The sequence below is a fragment of the Ranitomeya imitator genome, chromosome 8, assembly GCF_032444005.1.
Source record: "Ranitomeya imitator isolate aRanImi1 chromosome 8, aRanImi1.pri, whole genome shotgun sequence".
Lineage (NCBI taxonomy): Eukaryota > Metazoa > Chordata > Amphibia > Anura > Dendrobatidae > Ranitomeya > Ranitomeya imitator.
In genome coordinates, this window is record NC_091289.1 from 154,800,266 (window position 1) to 154,815,023 (window position 14,758).

The following is a 14,758-nucleotide window of genomic DNA, read 5'->3' on the forward strand; positions in this document are numbered from 1 at the left end:
CCTGGGGAACCCTGTGGCATAACCACATGATAAGTCCTTGGGGAACACTGTGACATAACCACATGACAAGTCCTGGGGAACCCTGTGGCATAACCACATGACACAAGTCCTGGGGAACCCTGTGGCATAACCACATGACACGAGTCCTGGTGAACCCTGTGGCATAACCACATGACACGAGTCCTGGGGAACCCTGTGGCATAACCACATGACAAGTCCTGGTAAACCATGTGGCATAACCACATGATAAGGAGTCCTGGGTGAACCCTGTGGCATAACCACATGACACGAGTCCTGGTGAACCCTGTGGCATAACCACATGACACGAGTCCTGGTGAACCCTGTGGCATAAGTTAACCACATGACTCGAGTCCTGGTGAACCCTGTGGCATAACCACATGACATGAGTCCTGGTGAACCCTGTGGCATAACCACATGACACGAGTCCTGGTGAACCCTGTGGCATAACCACATGACACGAGTCCTGGTGAACCCTGTGGCATAACCACATGACACGAGTCCTGGTGAACCCTGTGGCATAACCACATGACACGAGTCCTGGTGAACCCTGTGGCATAAGTTAACCACATGACACGAGTCCTGGTGAACCCTGTGGCATAAGTTAACCACATAACTCGAGTCCTGGTGAACCCTGTGGCATAACCACATGACATGAGTCCTGGTGAACCCAGCGCCAACACTGCAGGAACGGTGCCGGTGTGAGAGGCAAACGAGTAATATTTTACACTAGGGAATACATTATTTAAGTAGTTGTTCACCAAATAGTGGCCAACCTCTAACACTACAACTTGGATTTTAGGAAAAAAAAATCATTTGGATGCAGTATAACAAGGGTAGCAGCAACCTAAAACTGGGTAGTTCAAAATGGACAACAACCTGGATAAATTATGATCACACATGGTTGGCAGTCATGGATCTTGTGAGAAAAGGTCCAAGAATAATCCTATTGGTGAAATAACCCTGTGCCTCATCTTCTCCACAGTGGTCATCTTCCAATAATCTTGTAAATCATTTCAGCCCTTTTTATCTCCATACATATTCAATCATCTAACTTTCTTGATGTCACACACTGCCAGCTACTAAAGACTTGAGTGCAATAAGATGGCGGCTCGTCTGTAGGACACTTACGGCCTTCAGGGTGAGATCACACTGGTACACAAGCTCTCTGATCTGCGTTAATATTTCACTCTTCACGTTTTCCATATCGATTCTTTTCTCTTCCACCTCGGCTACACAAGACTTGTAATATTCTTTAGCCTCTTCAGCCTATAAAATATAAATAAAGTGTATTAAAGACAGGTAAAATGTAATCATCTCAGAGCCCAACGTTACCTAGAAGGTGCAGGCAGCCATTTACCTTTCCTTCATGCTACGGAAATCCAAGCTGACTAATGAAAATGATGGCACTTGGCTTCATGTAAAATTATCAGGACATTTTATTTAACTTGTACTAGAGAAATTATAAATTCGATCATGGTATAGATTCCTAGGCGATTATTTTTTTTTGCCACCCCTCCTCCATCTCGCACCTTCTGTAAGGCTTCCTCCTCCAAGCGTCTCCTCTTCTCCACTTGTTTGTTCCCATCTTTCATGAGTCCTCCAGATATACTAAGCTGCTCCTCCTCCGCACGGATTGTACTAGATTTTGCTTTCTCATGCTCGTCTTGCCTTTGGACGTTCATTAATTTGGCTTTCCGAAGAGCGGTTTCCAATTCTTGCTGCATAAAATAATATAAAAAAAAACACAAGGTGTAAAACAAAAATAACAATGTAACCCTCCTGTGTGACAAAGGAACATGTAACAGGCTCTATTAAATTAGGGAAACTGTGCAATGGCCAAAAAAGGCTAAAGAAGAGGACAAAATAATACTCAATATGGCAAAAAAATATCCTACCCTAAATGCCCACAGATAAAAACACTTGGTAGTGGAAAAAGTGAGCTCTCAAGTTTAGAGGGTAATCCCAACCTGCAAATCTCTAGGGGGGTAATGTGTCTGACCTCTAGGAACAACGATGCTGAAGATGAATGTGAGGGGGCAGTGATGCGCCACTCCAATGGATGCCCAACAGACTGTAAAGGGTCCACAACCCTGTAACAAAGCAGCAGCTCCTTCATTCTCAGCATCATGAGTGTCCCAGAAGTTGGACCTCCAACTATCGCTATATCCTAGCGATATGCCATCACTTCAGGAGATAAGATTACGCATTTAAACTGAAAGTCTGTGAGGGCTCACAAAGTAGAGGCCCAGCTCTTAGTGGGTACGTCACTGCAGGTCTAGGGTGTCACCCATACACTGTGCACAAAAGGCATTCCTGCTCTTCAATCCTTAGTTACACAAAACAGATATAGCAGCAGAATGGAGCACGTTATTCAGCAGTACTGAGCAGTGTAGATGTGAATCTCGCTCTAGGGTGAGGTAGGAGACTTGTTAGAGTGCTCAGCTTAAGCTCTGTTGCCTATCTCTTATCACAGTTTCATCACTCACTGTGGCCTAGGAACACTATGAGTGACAACTCCACCTCCCTATATGTGCTTGACTTTTCTGTATTGTGAGTGACTGCTCAGTCGTCCAATGTGGGGCTGGGGCATGCTGGGCGGTCAGCATTTTGTCTTACAGCTCTGCTGCTCAATGTGGCCTAGCATGGGGTATTTCCTCCAGGTATTTCCCATTCATGGCAATTTGCTAGCTATTTAGCTGGCTAGCTATGCAGAGACCATTGTCAGCGGTAGCTTTGCTCAGCGATGTGTGTGCTATGCTCTGTGTCTTGATTCCCTGATCTTGTTGCTGGACCTTGGATTTGTTTTGACTATTTGTGTGTGTTATCTCTTTTGCTCTTGACGCTCTCTGTCCTCAGCTACCTGACCCTAGACTTGCCCTTGGATTTTCCGTTTCTCTTATCCCTTTATCTTGATGTACCCTCCTGACATTTGACCCCAGACTGTTAATTGACCACGCCTTTATCTTGGCCCTCTCCGTACTACAAGCCATCTTGGTAAATGACCTTGGACTTCCTGACTACCCTGTCTCACAGCTTGTCTGCGAGTAGTGACTCAATCAAACTTCCGCTTGTTTCCTCATTGTGCTGGGAGGTGTAACCTGACACCTCACTGTTCTGGCAGTCCATCTTGTGTTGATCAGTTCCCCTCCCCTTCACCCCAGAGTGGATGGGGAGTTCAGGAGGCATGGGAATGAGAAGTGGCTCATAAGTGGAAAAGGAAGCAGATTTCTTGTCAAGGTATATCACATAGTTTCTTATATTTGACTGTACTATTGTTTCATGTAAAGTTTGTTAAAAGTGAAGTTCCCATTTAAGGGAATGCAGCTCATAGGAAAACATCGTGTGAGATTACCCACAGCCATGACTATACAGGCACACAGTAGTACTCAGATCTTAGACAATGGCTCATTGTGTTACAATATATTATAACAGAAAGTCCCTTTTTCTTGTGTGGTTACAAGTTTGCACTAGTTGTAATGTGGGCACAACTGCGGCAGAAAACACAACTGTAGAATCGGTGGCAGATAAAGCCTGAAGATCAAGAAAGGAGCCGGAGGAAAACAGAATCAGAACTCCTGTGTACGAACCATTTTCTTCTGTTCTCTCTGCCAGAGATCTTTCATTTCCTTCCTTTGTCTGTCGAGCTCCGATCTTCGGGCTTGAAGAGGCTAGAGTCAAAGTAAGACGGTTAGGAGCCTGCGCGCGTATACAACCATACGTGCCGGAGCGAATCCGGATCACAACCCACCGCCCGCTAAAGCGAGATTTCACAACCTGTCAGTGAATGCTGCCAGTATGAGGAACAACGCTCAGTAATACACCTTAAAAGGGAAAGTCCAGTTAAAGGGAATGTCTCATCAGAAAATGATTTAAAGGGGTATTCGGATCCATCTTAATATGTAGTCTATATAATATTATTAGCAAATACCTCCAATTAGAAATGTACTATAGTTCTTCTGATTCGCTATGTCACTTACCCCATGTGCAGGGCATTGCGGTAGCTTAGGTATTCAACGTTACAACCACTCATATTATGACAATTAGCCATGATTACTCCCAATAACAGCTAACTATCCAAGCTACTACAATGCCCTGCACATAGCGTATCAGAAGAACTATACTACATTTCTAATCTGAGGCATTTGCTAATATCACACCTTCTACACATTGGGATAGGATCATGGAAACAGGAATACCCTCTTAGTGTTTAAATAAAAGATTTTCAGTTCAAACTATAATAATGTTTTGTCTTTTTTATCATATGTCACTATGGAAAAATTAAATCCTGAAATCTTGCAGTTTTCACTAGAGCCATTCTCTTTAAAGACTTACAATTTCTGCTCCGTAGAAATCACTTCCAAGCAGTTATTCCAATATCAGAGACAGGGACACAATAACGAGTAAGAACCCATTTAGCCAGGTCGTCAATCAAGCTTAAAAATTGTCACTCTCGGAAGCACATTGCCCTGTGAAAACGGGTGATGTGCTGCCGACAAAATGATATCATAGGCACATAGGAGATTTGCAATAACGATTATTCTGTGTGCACGGGAGTGCGATCGGCCTATCTAAACAGACTATTGAAAGACCACTGATCAGTTTGCAATTAGCTGAATGCAGCCTGACACCGATACGAGGCACGAGACCAAGTCTGTAAACTGCAGACGTGAGGTCATGTGACCTTCCGTTCGCACTGTCCGTCTGCACGCACTGAGTCACTGCAGACGTTAAGCCCAAACTTGGACAACCCCTTTAATCATCGAGCAAAGCCAAAAGAGGGGTCTCTGCTCTGTATAGAATGAGCTTGTGATCGTCTCAGGTGTCCACGACCTCTCGGAAGATTACATTTATTATTCCGCCATGCAGCTCATTGAATCTTGGAAAAGGGCAAACATCTCATTGGTAGGAATATACAAAATAAAATATAAAAAACAAAACAAAAGCCTAAAAAAACAAGAAAAAATACAAGCAAAAACAAAAAAAAAGAAAAAAACCCTCTCTCTTTCTACCTAGGAATACACGGCGACACAGAGTTAGCACACACCACTTTCCCTACGTACCGGGTCTACGTCTCACCTGGATGAACTTGTTGCTCTGAAGGGCACTGATAGTTTGGAGACATAACTGGCTGCAGTCAATGTCATTCTGAAAAGCGGTTGTGAAAATTGGCTGGAACGGCATAAACTCCTGAAATGAAAACAAACAGGACGCGGTGAATAGGTTTATTCATGTAGGTGCCAAGTTGGACAGATCTGCTGATAATCGAGGGCCCGCTGCATGGCACCAACTGGGAAAGACTATTTCACAAAGGCCACCATCGAGCGAGGCTGCAGAGGACTAGCGCTCTTTATGAAGGGACTAATAAGCGCGTGCTTTACAATAACAAAAAGGGCGGCCTGGACAAACCTGTCCGGACAAGCCTGACCCTTCATTACACTGTGGCCCTATAGTTGCCCATTGCCGCCATACTAAGAGAAAGATTAGATATTAGTGGGTTTATATAAACTTTTGTAAGATGGGGTGTTGGCCAATTCGTGCTCTGGCGGTCCACCGGTCATCTTTGCTTAAGAGCTGGGGAAAAGATCCATCACGGGAAAGCTGCAGCCAGTCGGTGACCTCAGCAGTTCCATGTCCTACACTGAGTGGCTGCAGCGGTAATGTGGCAGTACGGCACATGTAAAGTGTGACGGGGGACCACTGGGGTAGCTGCAGTCAGCTGACGGGAGAATGAAGAATTGTGGAATCTTGTTTGTTGGTAACAGGACGACCCCTTTACCCATCTTTACTACGGATTTAATACTGGATCTTCTGGGATTCTACTAAACTGAACTTAACGCACCCTAAAATCAACGTGGTGGGCTCACTTAAAGTCATCTCTGTTCATTTTTTTCCCTCCTAATTATGTGACGGAGCGACAGTGTATTACAGAACTTAACGATCGCCATCCAGCCTGGTTTCTGCGCAGCTCCGCTCCACTTCTGACCCATGATTCCTGAAAACAGACTAGCTAGATCACACAGGCGTTTGTGAATGGAGCAGAAGTCATTTTGTTAATGTAAATCTATGGAACCTCCTTTTAGTGCTCAGACTTACACTGGAAAAAGAATCATCGCCCCACACACTGAGCAGGCGACACTACAGAGTGGTGACGTGGGCCGGAAGAGGAGCGGAGTGGCGCTGCAAACCAGCAAAGATGGTGATCGGTAACTATTTTTAATACATGTGCGTTACATCCCATATATAATTAAATAAAAATGACTGTTCTTTAAAGGCGTATTTGGTAGGGACAAGGAAAGGTGATGACTTTTAGATCACAGGAGTGTTTGAATACTGGTATTGCCACTGATCACAACAATGGGTCACCTTTATCCCCATTAGAATAAAGCAGTGGAGCGCCTGCTAGACCGCCGCTCCATTCATTTCCTATGGGAGTGCCAGAGAAAGGCGCTTACAGTGCTCAGTCATCAATGGGGAATAAATGGAGGTGCTGGGGGGCAGGCGCACTGCCTCTCTATATAGGGAATAAATGGAGGTGCTGGGGGGCAGGCGCACTGCCTCTCTATATAGGGAATAAATGGAGGTGCTGGGGGGCAGGCGCACTGCCTCTCTATATAGGGAATAAATGGAGGTGCTGGGGGGTAGGCGCACTGCCGCTCTATATAGGGAATAAATGGAGGTGCTGGGGGGCAGGCGCACTGCCTCTCTATATAGGGAATAAATGGAGGTGCTGGGGGGCAGGCGCACTGCCTCTCTATATAGGGAATAAATGGAGGTGCTGGGGGGCAGGCGCACTGCCTCTCTATATAGGGAATAAATGGAGGTGCTGGGGGGCAGGCGCACTGCCTCTCTATATAGGGAATAAATGGAGGTGCTGGGGGGTAGGCGCACTGCCGCTCTATATAGGGAATAAATGGAGGTGCTGGGGGGCAGGCACACTGCCTCTCTATATAGGGAATAAATGGAGGTGCTGGGGGGCAGGCGCACTGCCTCTCTATATAGGGAATAAATGGAGGTGCTGGAGGGCAGGCGCACTGCCGCTCTATATAGGGAATAAATGGAGGTGCTGGGGGGCAGGCGCACTGCCTCTCTATATAGGGAATAAATGGAGGTGCTGGGGGGCAGGCGCACTGCCTCTCTATATAGGGAATAAATGGAGGTGCTGGGGGGTAGGCGCACTGCCGCTCTATATAGGGAATAAATGGAGGTGCTGGGGGGCAGGCGCACTGCCTCTCTATATAGGGAATAAATGGAGGTGCTGGGGGGCAGGCGCACTGCCGCTCTATATAGGGAATAAATGGAGGTGCTGGGGGGCAGGCGCACTGCCTCTCTATATAGGGAATAAATGGAGGTGCTGGGGGGCAGGCGCACTGCCGCTCTATATAGGGAATAAATGGAGGTGCTGGGGGGCAGGCGCACTGCCTCTCTATATAGGGAATAAATGGAGGTGCTGGAGGGCAGGCGCACTGCCGCTCTATATAGGGAATAAATGGAGGTGCTGGGGGGCAGGCGCACTGCCGCTCTATATAGGGAATAAATGGAGGTGCTGGGGGCAGGCGCACTGCCGCTCTATATAGGGAATAAATGGAGGTGCTGGGGGGCAGGCGCACTGCCGCTCTATATAGGGAATAAATGGAGGTGCTGGAGGGCAGGCGCACTGCCGCTCTATATAGGGAATAAATGGAGGTGCTGGGGGGCAGGCGCACTGCCGCTCTATATAGGGAATAAATGGAGGTGCTGGAGGGCAGGCGCACTGCAGATCTATATAGGGAATAAATGGAGGTGCTGGGGGCAGGTGCACTGCCTCTCTATATAGGGAATAAATGGAGGTGCTGGGGGGCAGGCGCACTGCCGCTCTATATAGGGAATAAATGGAGGTGCTGGAGGGCAGGCGCACTGCAGATCTATATAGGGAATAAATGGAGGTGCTGGGGGCAGGTGCACTGCCTCTCTATATAGGGAATAAATGGAGGTGCTGGGGGGCAGGCGCACTGCCGCTCTATATAGGGAATAAATGGAGGTGCTGGAGGGCAGGCGCACTGCAGATCTATATAGGGAATAAATGGAGGTGCTGGGGGCAGGTGCACTGCCTCTCTATATAGGGAATAAATGGAGGTGCTGGGGGGCAGGCGCACTGCCGCTCTATATAGGGAATAAATGGAGGTGCTGGGGGGCAGGCGCACTGCCGCTCTATATAGAGAATAAATGGAGGTGCTGGGGGGCAGGCGCACTGCAGCTCTATATAGGGAATAAATGGAGGTGCTGGGGGCAGGCGCACTGCCGCTCTATATAGGGAATAAATGGAGGTGCTGGGGGGCAGGCGCACTGCAGCTCTATATAGGGAATAAATGGAGGTGCTGGGGGGCAGGCGCACTGCCTCTCTATATAGGGAATAAATGGAGGTGCTGGGGGGCAGGCGCACTGCCTCTCTATATAGGGAATAAATGGAGGTGCAGGGGGGCAGGCGCACGGCCTCTCTATATAGGGAATAAATGGAGGTGCTGGGGGGCAGGCGCACTGCCGCTCTATCCTATTGGGGATAAAAGTGCCCCGTTCTACCGATTAGTGGGAGTCTCATTGGTCGGACCCGATCAATCTAAAAGTTATCACCAATTCTATGAAAAGGCAACAACGTGGTGTTCTGGTTGGAGCAAGTCCAGATCAAGAGAACAGCAGAGAGGATCATTTCTTACCTCCAGAACACAGACTTTACATCGTGGGCACAATATGGCCACCTGAAGGAGGTCTAGCAGGACGAAAACGTAAGCTGGTCAAATAACATTACTGATTTTATAGTGTTAATGAGACCAACCTGCGGGCCAACAATGGATTTTGCCGTTTCAGCCATCTTCGCAAGATTTCTAGCAGCTTCAGCTTCTGCAATGGAAAACAGAAAACGAGCAGTGATACAGATTGTGCTCAACAATAAAGAGAAAAGTGAGGAAGAATAGTCAGTGAATCAGGCGGTAATTCAGAAATCACATTACTGACAGTCTGAAGCACAAGCCTGGCAACAGATTTCATTCCAAAGCTCATTAGGCACCAAGAGAAGGCACTCACCCACATTAAGCCTCTTCTCCACCCAGGCCAGGATATCCTTGGTGTATTTAGACCAGGCTTTAGCATAGGATAAGGCCGATTCAACACCGCTGTCAATTCGGAGGAGCATGCCGTCCACTTCTTCTGCTCGAAGGTGCCCTGCAAGAGTCATCGGATGGGAAGATGAATTATGTCTATCAGAAGCCCCACGCTGGCTCCGGGGAGCACCGCCGACTGGGAAAGCTCAAGCTACTCTGATCTTGGAGAGTTCTCTAATGCAGCTTGACACTAAATAGGACTGACAGGGATTTTAGAAAGAAAGGGTCAGAGTCACAAGCAACTACGATGAGCCCGTCACCTGCCATATGACCATTGTTATTCCTGCATGCCCACACATCAAACACAGTGTGTGGGCTTTTTTTTTTAAACCACACAAGTAAAAAAACACACCAAATTCTCTAAAAGATAATATACTGTATATACATACAACAAATATACATACAACCAACATATACATACTAATATATATATATATATATATATATATATATATATATATATATATATATATATATATATATATATATATATATATATATATACACACACATATATTTTATGTACAGTACAGACCAAAAGTTTGGACACACCTCATTTAAAGATTTTTCGGTATTTTCATGACTAGGAAAATTGTACATTCACACGGAAGGCATCAAAACTATGATATAACACATGTGGAATTATATACTTAACAACAAAGTGTGAAACAACTGAAATTATGTCTTATATTCTAGGTTCTTCAAAGTAGCCACGTTTTGCTTTGATGACTGCTTTGCACACTCTTGGCATTCTCTTGATGAGCTTCAAGATGTAGTCACCGGGAATGGTTTTCATTTCACAGGTGTGCCCTGTCAGGTTTAATTAGTGGGATTTCTTGCCTTATAAATGGGGTTGGGACCATCAGTTGTGTTGTGCAGAAGTCTGGTTGATACACAGCTGATAGTCCTACTGAATAGACTGTTAGAATTTGTATTATGGCAAGAAAAAAGCAGCTAAGTAAAGAAAAACGAGTGGCCGTCATTACTTTAAGAAATGAAGGTCAGTCAGTCCGAAAAATTGGGAAAACTTTGAAAGTGTCCCTAAGTGCAGTGGCAAAAACCATCAAGCGCTACAAAGAAACTGGCTCACATGAGGACCGCCCCAGGAAAGGAAGACCAAGAGTCACCTCTGCTTCTGTGGATAAGTTTATCCCAGTCACCAGCCTCAGAAATCGCAGGTTAACAGCAGCTCAGATTAGAGACCAGGTCAATGCCACACAGAGTTCTAGCAGCAGACACATCTCTACAACAACTGTTAAGAGGAGACTTTGTGCATCAGGCCTTCATTGTAAAATAGGTGCTAGGAAACCACTGCTAAGGACAGGCAACAAGCAGAAGAGACTTGTTTGGGCTAAAGAACACAAGGAATGGACATTAGACCAGTGGAAATCTGTGCTGGTCTGATGAGTCCAAATTTGAGATCTTTGGTTCCAACCACCATGTCTTTGTGCAACACAGAAAAGGTGAATGGATGGACTCTACATGCCTGGTCCCCACCGTGAAGCATGGTGGAGGAGGTGTGATGGTGTGGGGGTGCTTTGCTGGTGACACTGTTGGGGATTTATTCAAAATTGAAGGCATACTGAACCAGAATGGCTACCACAGGATCTTGCAGTGGCATGCTATTCCATCCGGTTTGCGTTTAGTTGGACCATCATTTATTTTTCAACAGGGCAATGACCCCAAACACACCTCCAGGCTGTGTAAGGGCTATTTGACCGAGAAAGAGAGTGATGGGGTGCTACGCCAGATGACCTGGCCTCCACAGTCACCTGACCTGAACCCAATCAAGATGGTTTTGGGTGAGCAGGACCGCAGAGTGAAGGCAAAAGGGCCAACAAGTGCTAAGCATCTCTGGGAACTCCTTCAAGATTGTTGGAAGACCATTCCCGGTGGCTATCTCTTGAAGCTCATCAAGAGAATGCCAAGAGTGTGCAAAGCAGTCATCAAACGAAAGGTGGCTACTTTGAAAAACCTAGAATCTATATACATAATTCTCTAAGGGTCACTCTGTCTGTCCTTCTGTCACGGTTATTTGTTCGCTGATTGGTCTCGGCAGCTGCCTGTCATAGTCCCTTCCCTGCTCCCCTGCACTCACTGCCCGGCGCCCGCTCCGTAATCCCATCCACTCACCGCTCACACAGGGTTAATGGCAGCAGTAACGGCCCGCGGTGTAATGCACTCCAGTATATTGCCCAGCCACGTAGTATATTGCCCAGCCACGTAGTATATTGCCCAGCCACGTAGTATATTGCCTAGCCACGTAGTATATTGCCCAGTCAAGTAGTATATTGCCCAGTCACGTAGTATATTGCCCAGTCACGTAGTATATTGCCCAGTCACATAGTATATTGCCCAGTCACATAGTATATTGCCCAGTCACATAGTATATTGCCCAGTCACATAGTATATTGCCCAGTCACATAGTATATTGCCCAGTCACATAGTATATTGCCCAGTCACATAGTATATTGCCCAGTCACATAGTATATTGCCCAGTCACATAGTATATTGCCCAGTCACATAGTATATTGCCCAGTCACATAGTATATTGCCCAGTCACATAGTATATTGCCCAGTCACATAGTATATTGCCCAGCCACGTAGTATATTGCCCAGCCACGTAGTATATTGCCCAGCCACGTAGTATATTGCCCAGCCACGTAGTATATTGCCCAGCCACGTAGTATATAGCACAGGCCACGTAGTATATTGCCCAGCACAGAGCCACGTAGTATAGAGACTTAAAAAAAAAAAAAAAAACATATACTCACCTATAGCCCCGTTGAAGTCCTGCTATACTCACCCTCCGCCGCCTTTTCCGGTCTTTGCCACGCTCCCGGGACCGCTCCATTGCATGCGGCAGCTTCCGGCGGTCCCAGGGCTGGTGTGAGCAGGACCTATGATGACGCCGCGGTCACATGACCGTGACGTCACGGCAGGTCCTTGTCGCACACCAGCCCTGGGACGGGACCGGAAGCTGCCGCTTGCAATGGAGCGGTCCCGGGAGCGTGGTGAGGAGCGAGAAAGGCGGTGGAGGGCGAGTATAGCAGGCTTTTTGAGTTTTTTTATTATTTTTAACATGACCTATTTTTACTATTGATGCTGCATAGGCAGGTAAATAGTTGGGGACACACAGGGTTAATAGCAGCGGTAACGGAGTGTGTTACACCGCGGGCCATTACCGCTGCCATTAACCCTGTTTGAGCGGAGGGAGGGGATTACGGAGTGGGCGCCGGGCAGTGAGTGCAGGGGAGTAGGGGAGGGACTAATCGGACTGTGGCCGTCGCTGATTGGTCGTGGCAGCCATGACAGGCAGCTGCCGAGATCAATCAGCGAACGAATAACCGTGACAGAAGGACAGACAGACAGACGGAAGTACCCCTTAGACAATTATGTATATAGATAGCATAGAAACACCTAAAGAGAAAGCCAAAAATAAGACTTTACCTTGAAGATCATCTCTTTCATGAATCGACCCAGCAGAATCCTCCATGGAAACATTTTCAAATGACTAAAGAAAGTGAAAAATGGCCCGTCAGTAAACAGTCTTCCTACGAAGAAGCAAGTGTAAACTGCAATGCCACCTACATATTATAGAAACAATGGGGTCCGTGGATAGGGGGGGTTCAAACTACAATCATTTTATTGGGATTGAGACTAGCTTCTCCTGTGCGGAGGAAATAACCTATAGCTTGGGTGGGATTCACGCATCCATGTGTCACAGTCCAAGTTGGAACCATAATGCCCAAACAGGGCTGTGGGCCTCCGATCAGGACTTGACCATCTCCAGGCTGCGTTGTTCGGAAACCAGCTGCCGGTCCGTGCATCACGGTCTATATTTGGATGTCAAAACATGCATGTGTGAATACAGCCTTATGGAAAACGTATGGGGGCAAGCCAGTAACCCTGCCGCAGACTGTTAGTGGTGCGGGTGTGTTAACTACCACTCAATAGGGACCCGATTTCAATATTTGCTGTACCCCTTACGCCAGTATTTCTCCCATCAATGCCTCATCAGGGTGAAGAAAGTGTAAGACATCAATGTATAAAGTCTAAATAAAAAGAAAGGCATCACGCCAGGACATTGGGTACTGGACATGCGTAGTTCACTTTTATCTGTTTGTTTTTAGGACTTTTGATTATTACATTGAACAAGTAGACAAAGAGTGATCTGTTCCTCAGTTCAGACCACCCCGCAATAAAGGATATTTCCTTGTCTGTGATTTATGACCGAGGTGGCTCTTTAGTTGTTTTCGAAAAATAATGGCCGGCTTACAGAACAAGAGGAGTTCTGCAAACCAATAATACAGGGACAGTGACCGATGTTAGAGAGGTTTTCCATGATGAATTATTTTATGGCTAAGAATAAAGCGCTGCCTCGACGGCGCTCTTTGGTCTTTGCCATCACGGCTATAGCGGTGACATCACAACTAATGCTGCTAATCCCTGGACTCAGCGGTAGTGCCAAAACTGGCGGTGTAAAAAAAACAAAAACAAAAAAAAAAACACTAAACAGTGGCAATGGAGACCGCACTGGAGAGGAAGAGTGGAAGTAAGGATGCTTTTCTTGTTTTTAATAGAGCAACACCGTGCCCTAAAAATACTATAATGTGGAAATCCTTTTACTAAACAAATTTGCAAAATAATTAAAATTAGAGAGATAAAAAGGAATGAGCGGAAAAATTTAGTATGCAAAAACAATATTATTCTAAGGATACAGTCTGGGTGAATGTGGGATTTCCTGCACTTTGAAGTGTATGAAATCAATATGACATTCCTGCGAGTCTATGGCCAATGATTTAACCCCGGAAATGGACCGATTTCATAATGAAAGTAGAGAACAAAGTCAGTAAAATATTCACAATTCAACAAGAACTGAACTTACAACATAAAGAAACTCCAATAACTTAGGACGAAAATGTGCTTATATGACACGTTTAGCAAAACTTTCTTCTGCGCACATGAAAATGTTCAAATCATTTACAATAGTTGACTTATCAATATTATCGGTGACGGAGGGATCAGGTCTAATACTGGGAGGAGCGTCTCTCAGAATGATCATGCACGTCAATGTCCACATGAACTACGCACTACTTGAAAGGGCTTGTCCGATTTTCTGCTCAAAGTCTGCATTCACTCTATATGACTGCAGACTTGTGAATCTAACAGCGCGCACACTGCATGCAGTCAGGATTCGCCTGTATTGCCGGTGAGAGAGTGCAGTAACAGGACCGTAGATATGGGATTTGCACACTCCCAGCCATATTCAGACTAGACGTGCTCAGCCTCGCTCAATTCACTTGTATTGGGTGTGTCCACATGTATGCAAATCACATACTTTTAAGATGACCGCACATTCTCACCAGCAATACAGGAGAATCCTGACAGCGCACAGTGTGCACGCAGTAGAGTTCAGAAGACTGCAGTCACAGGGTGAATGCAGACTTTCAGCAGACGACTGGATAACCTCTTTAAAGAAAAAGTTAAGCAAGAAATGAATGAGAAAAGTAAACAGTGACAAATTTGCCCCAAAACTTGTCAGGGTCTACTGTACAAAAACTCAGAGAGCAGGGATTACCTCTTAAAACAGGAGGCGGCTT

At 46.1% G+C, this 14,758-nt stretch overlaps 1 protein-coding gene across 3 annotated transcripts in view; it reads right to left on the minus strand.

The window, feature by feature from the left end:
• Nucleotides 1-14,758, minus strand: part of ARHGAP29 (Rho GTPase activating protein 29) — a 149,973-nt gene that overhangs the window by 18,284 nt on the left and 116,931 nt on the right. For all 3 annotated transcript variants that reach the window (XM_069737673.1, XM_069737672.1, XM_069737674.1), the window contains 7 exons: nt 12,606-12,669; nt 9,079-9,216; nt 8,831-8,895; nt 5,098-5,208; nt 3,609-3,689; nt 1,551-1,739; nt 1,150-1,287 (listed from right to left, as the gene is read on the minus strand). In XM_069737673.1, the coding sequence (XP_069593774.1) occupies nt 1,150-1,287; nt 1,551-1,739; nt 3,609-3,689; nt 5,098-5,208; nt 8,831-8,895; nt 9,079-9,216; nt 12,606-12,669 (786 nt within the window). The remainder of the gene's footprint in view (nt 1-1,149; nt 1,288-1,550; nt 1,740-3,608; nt 3,690-5,097; nt 5,209-8,830; nt 8,896-9,078; nt 9,217-12,605; nt 12,670-14,758) is intronic.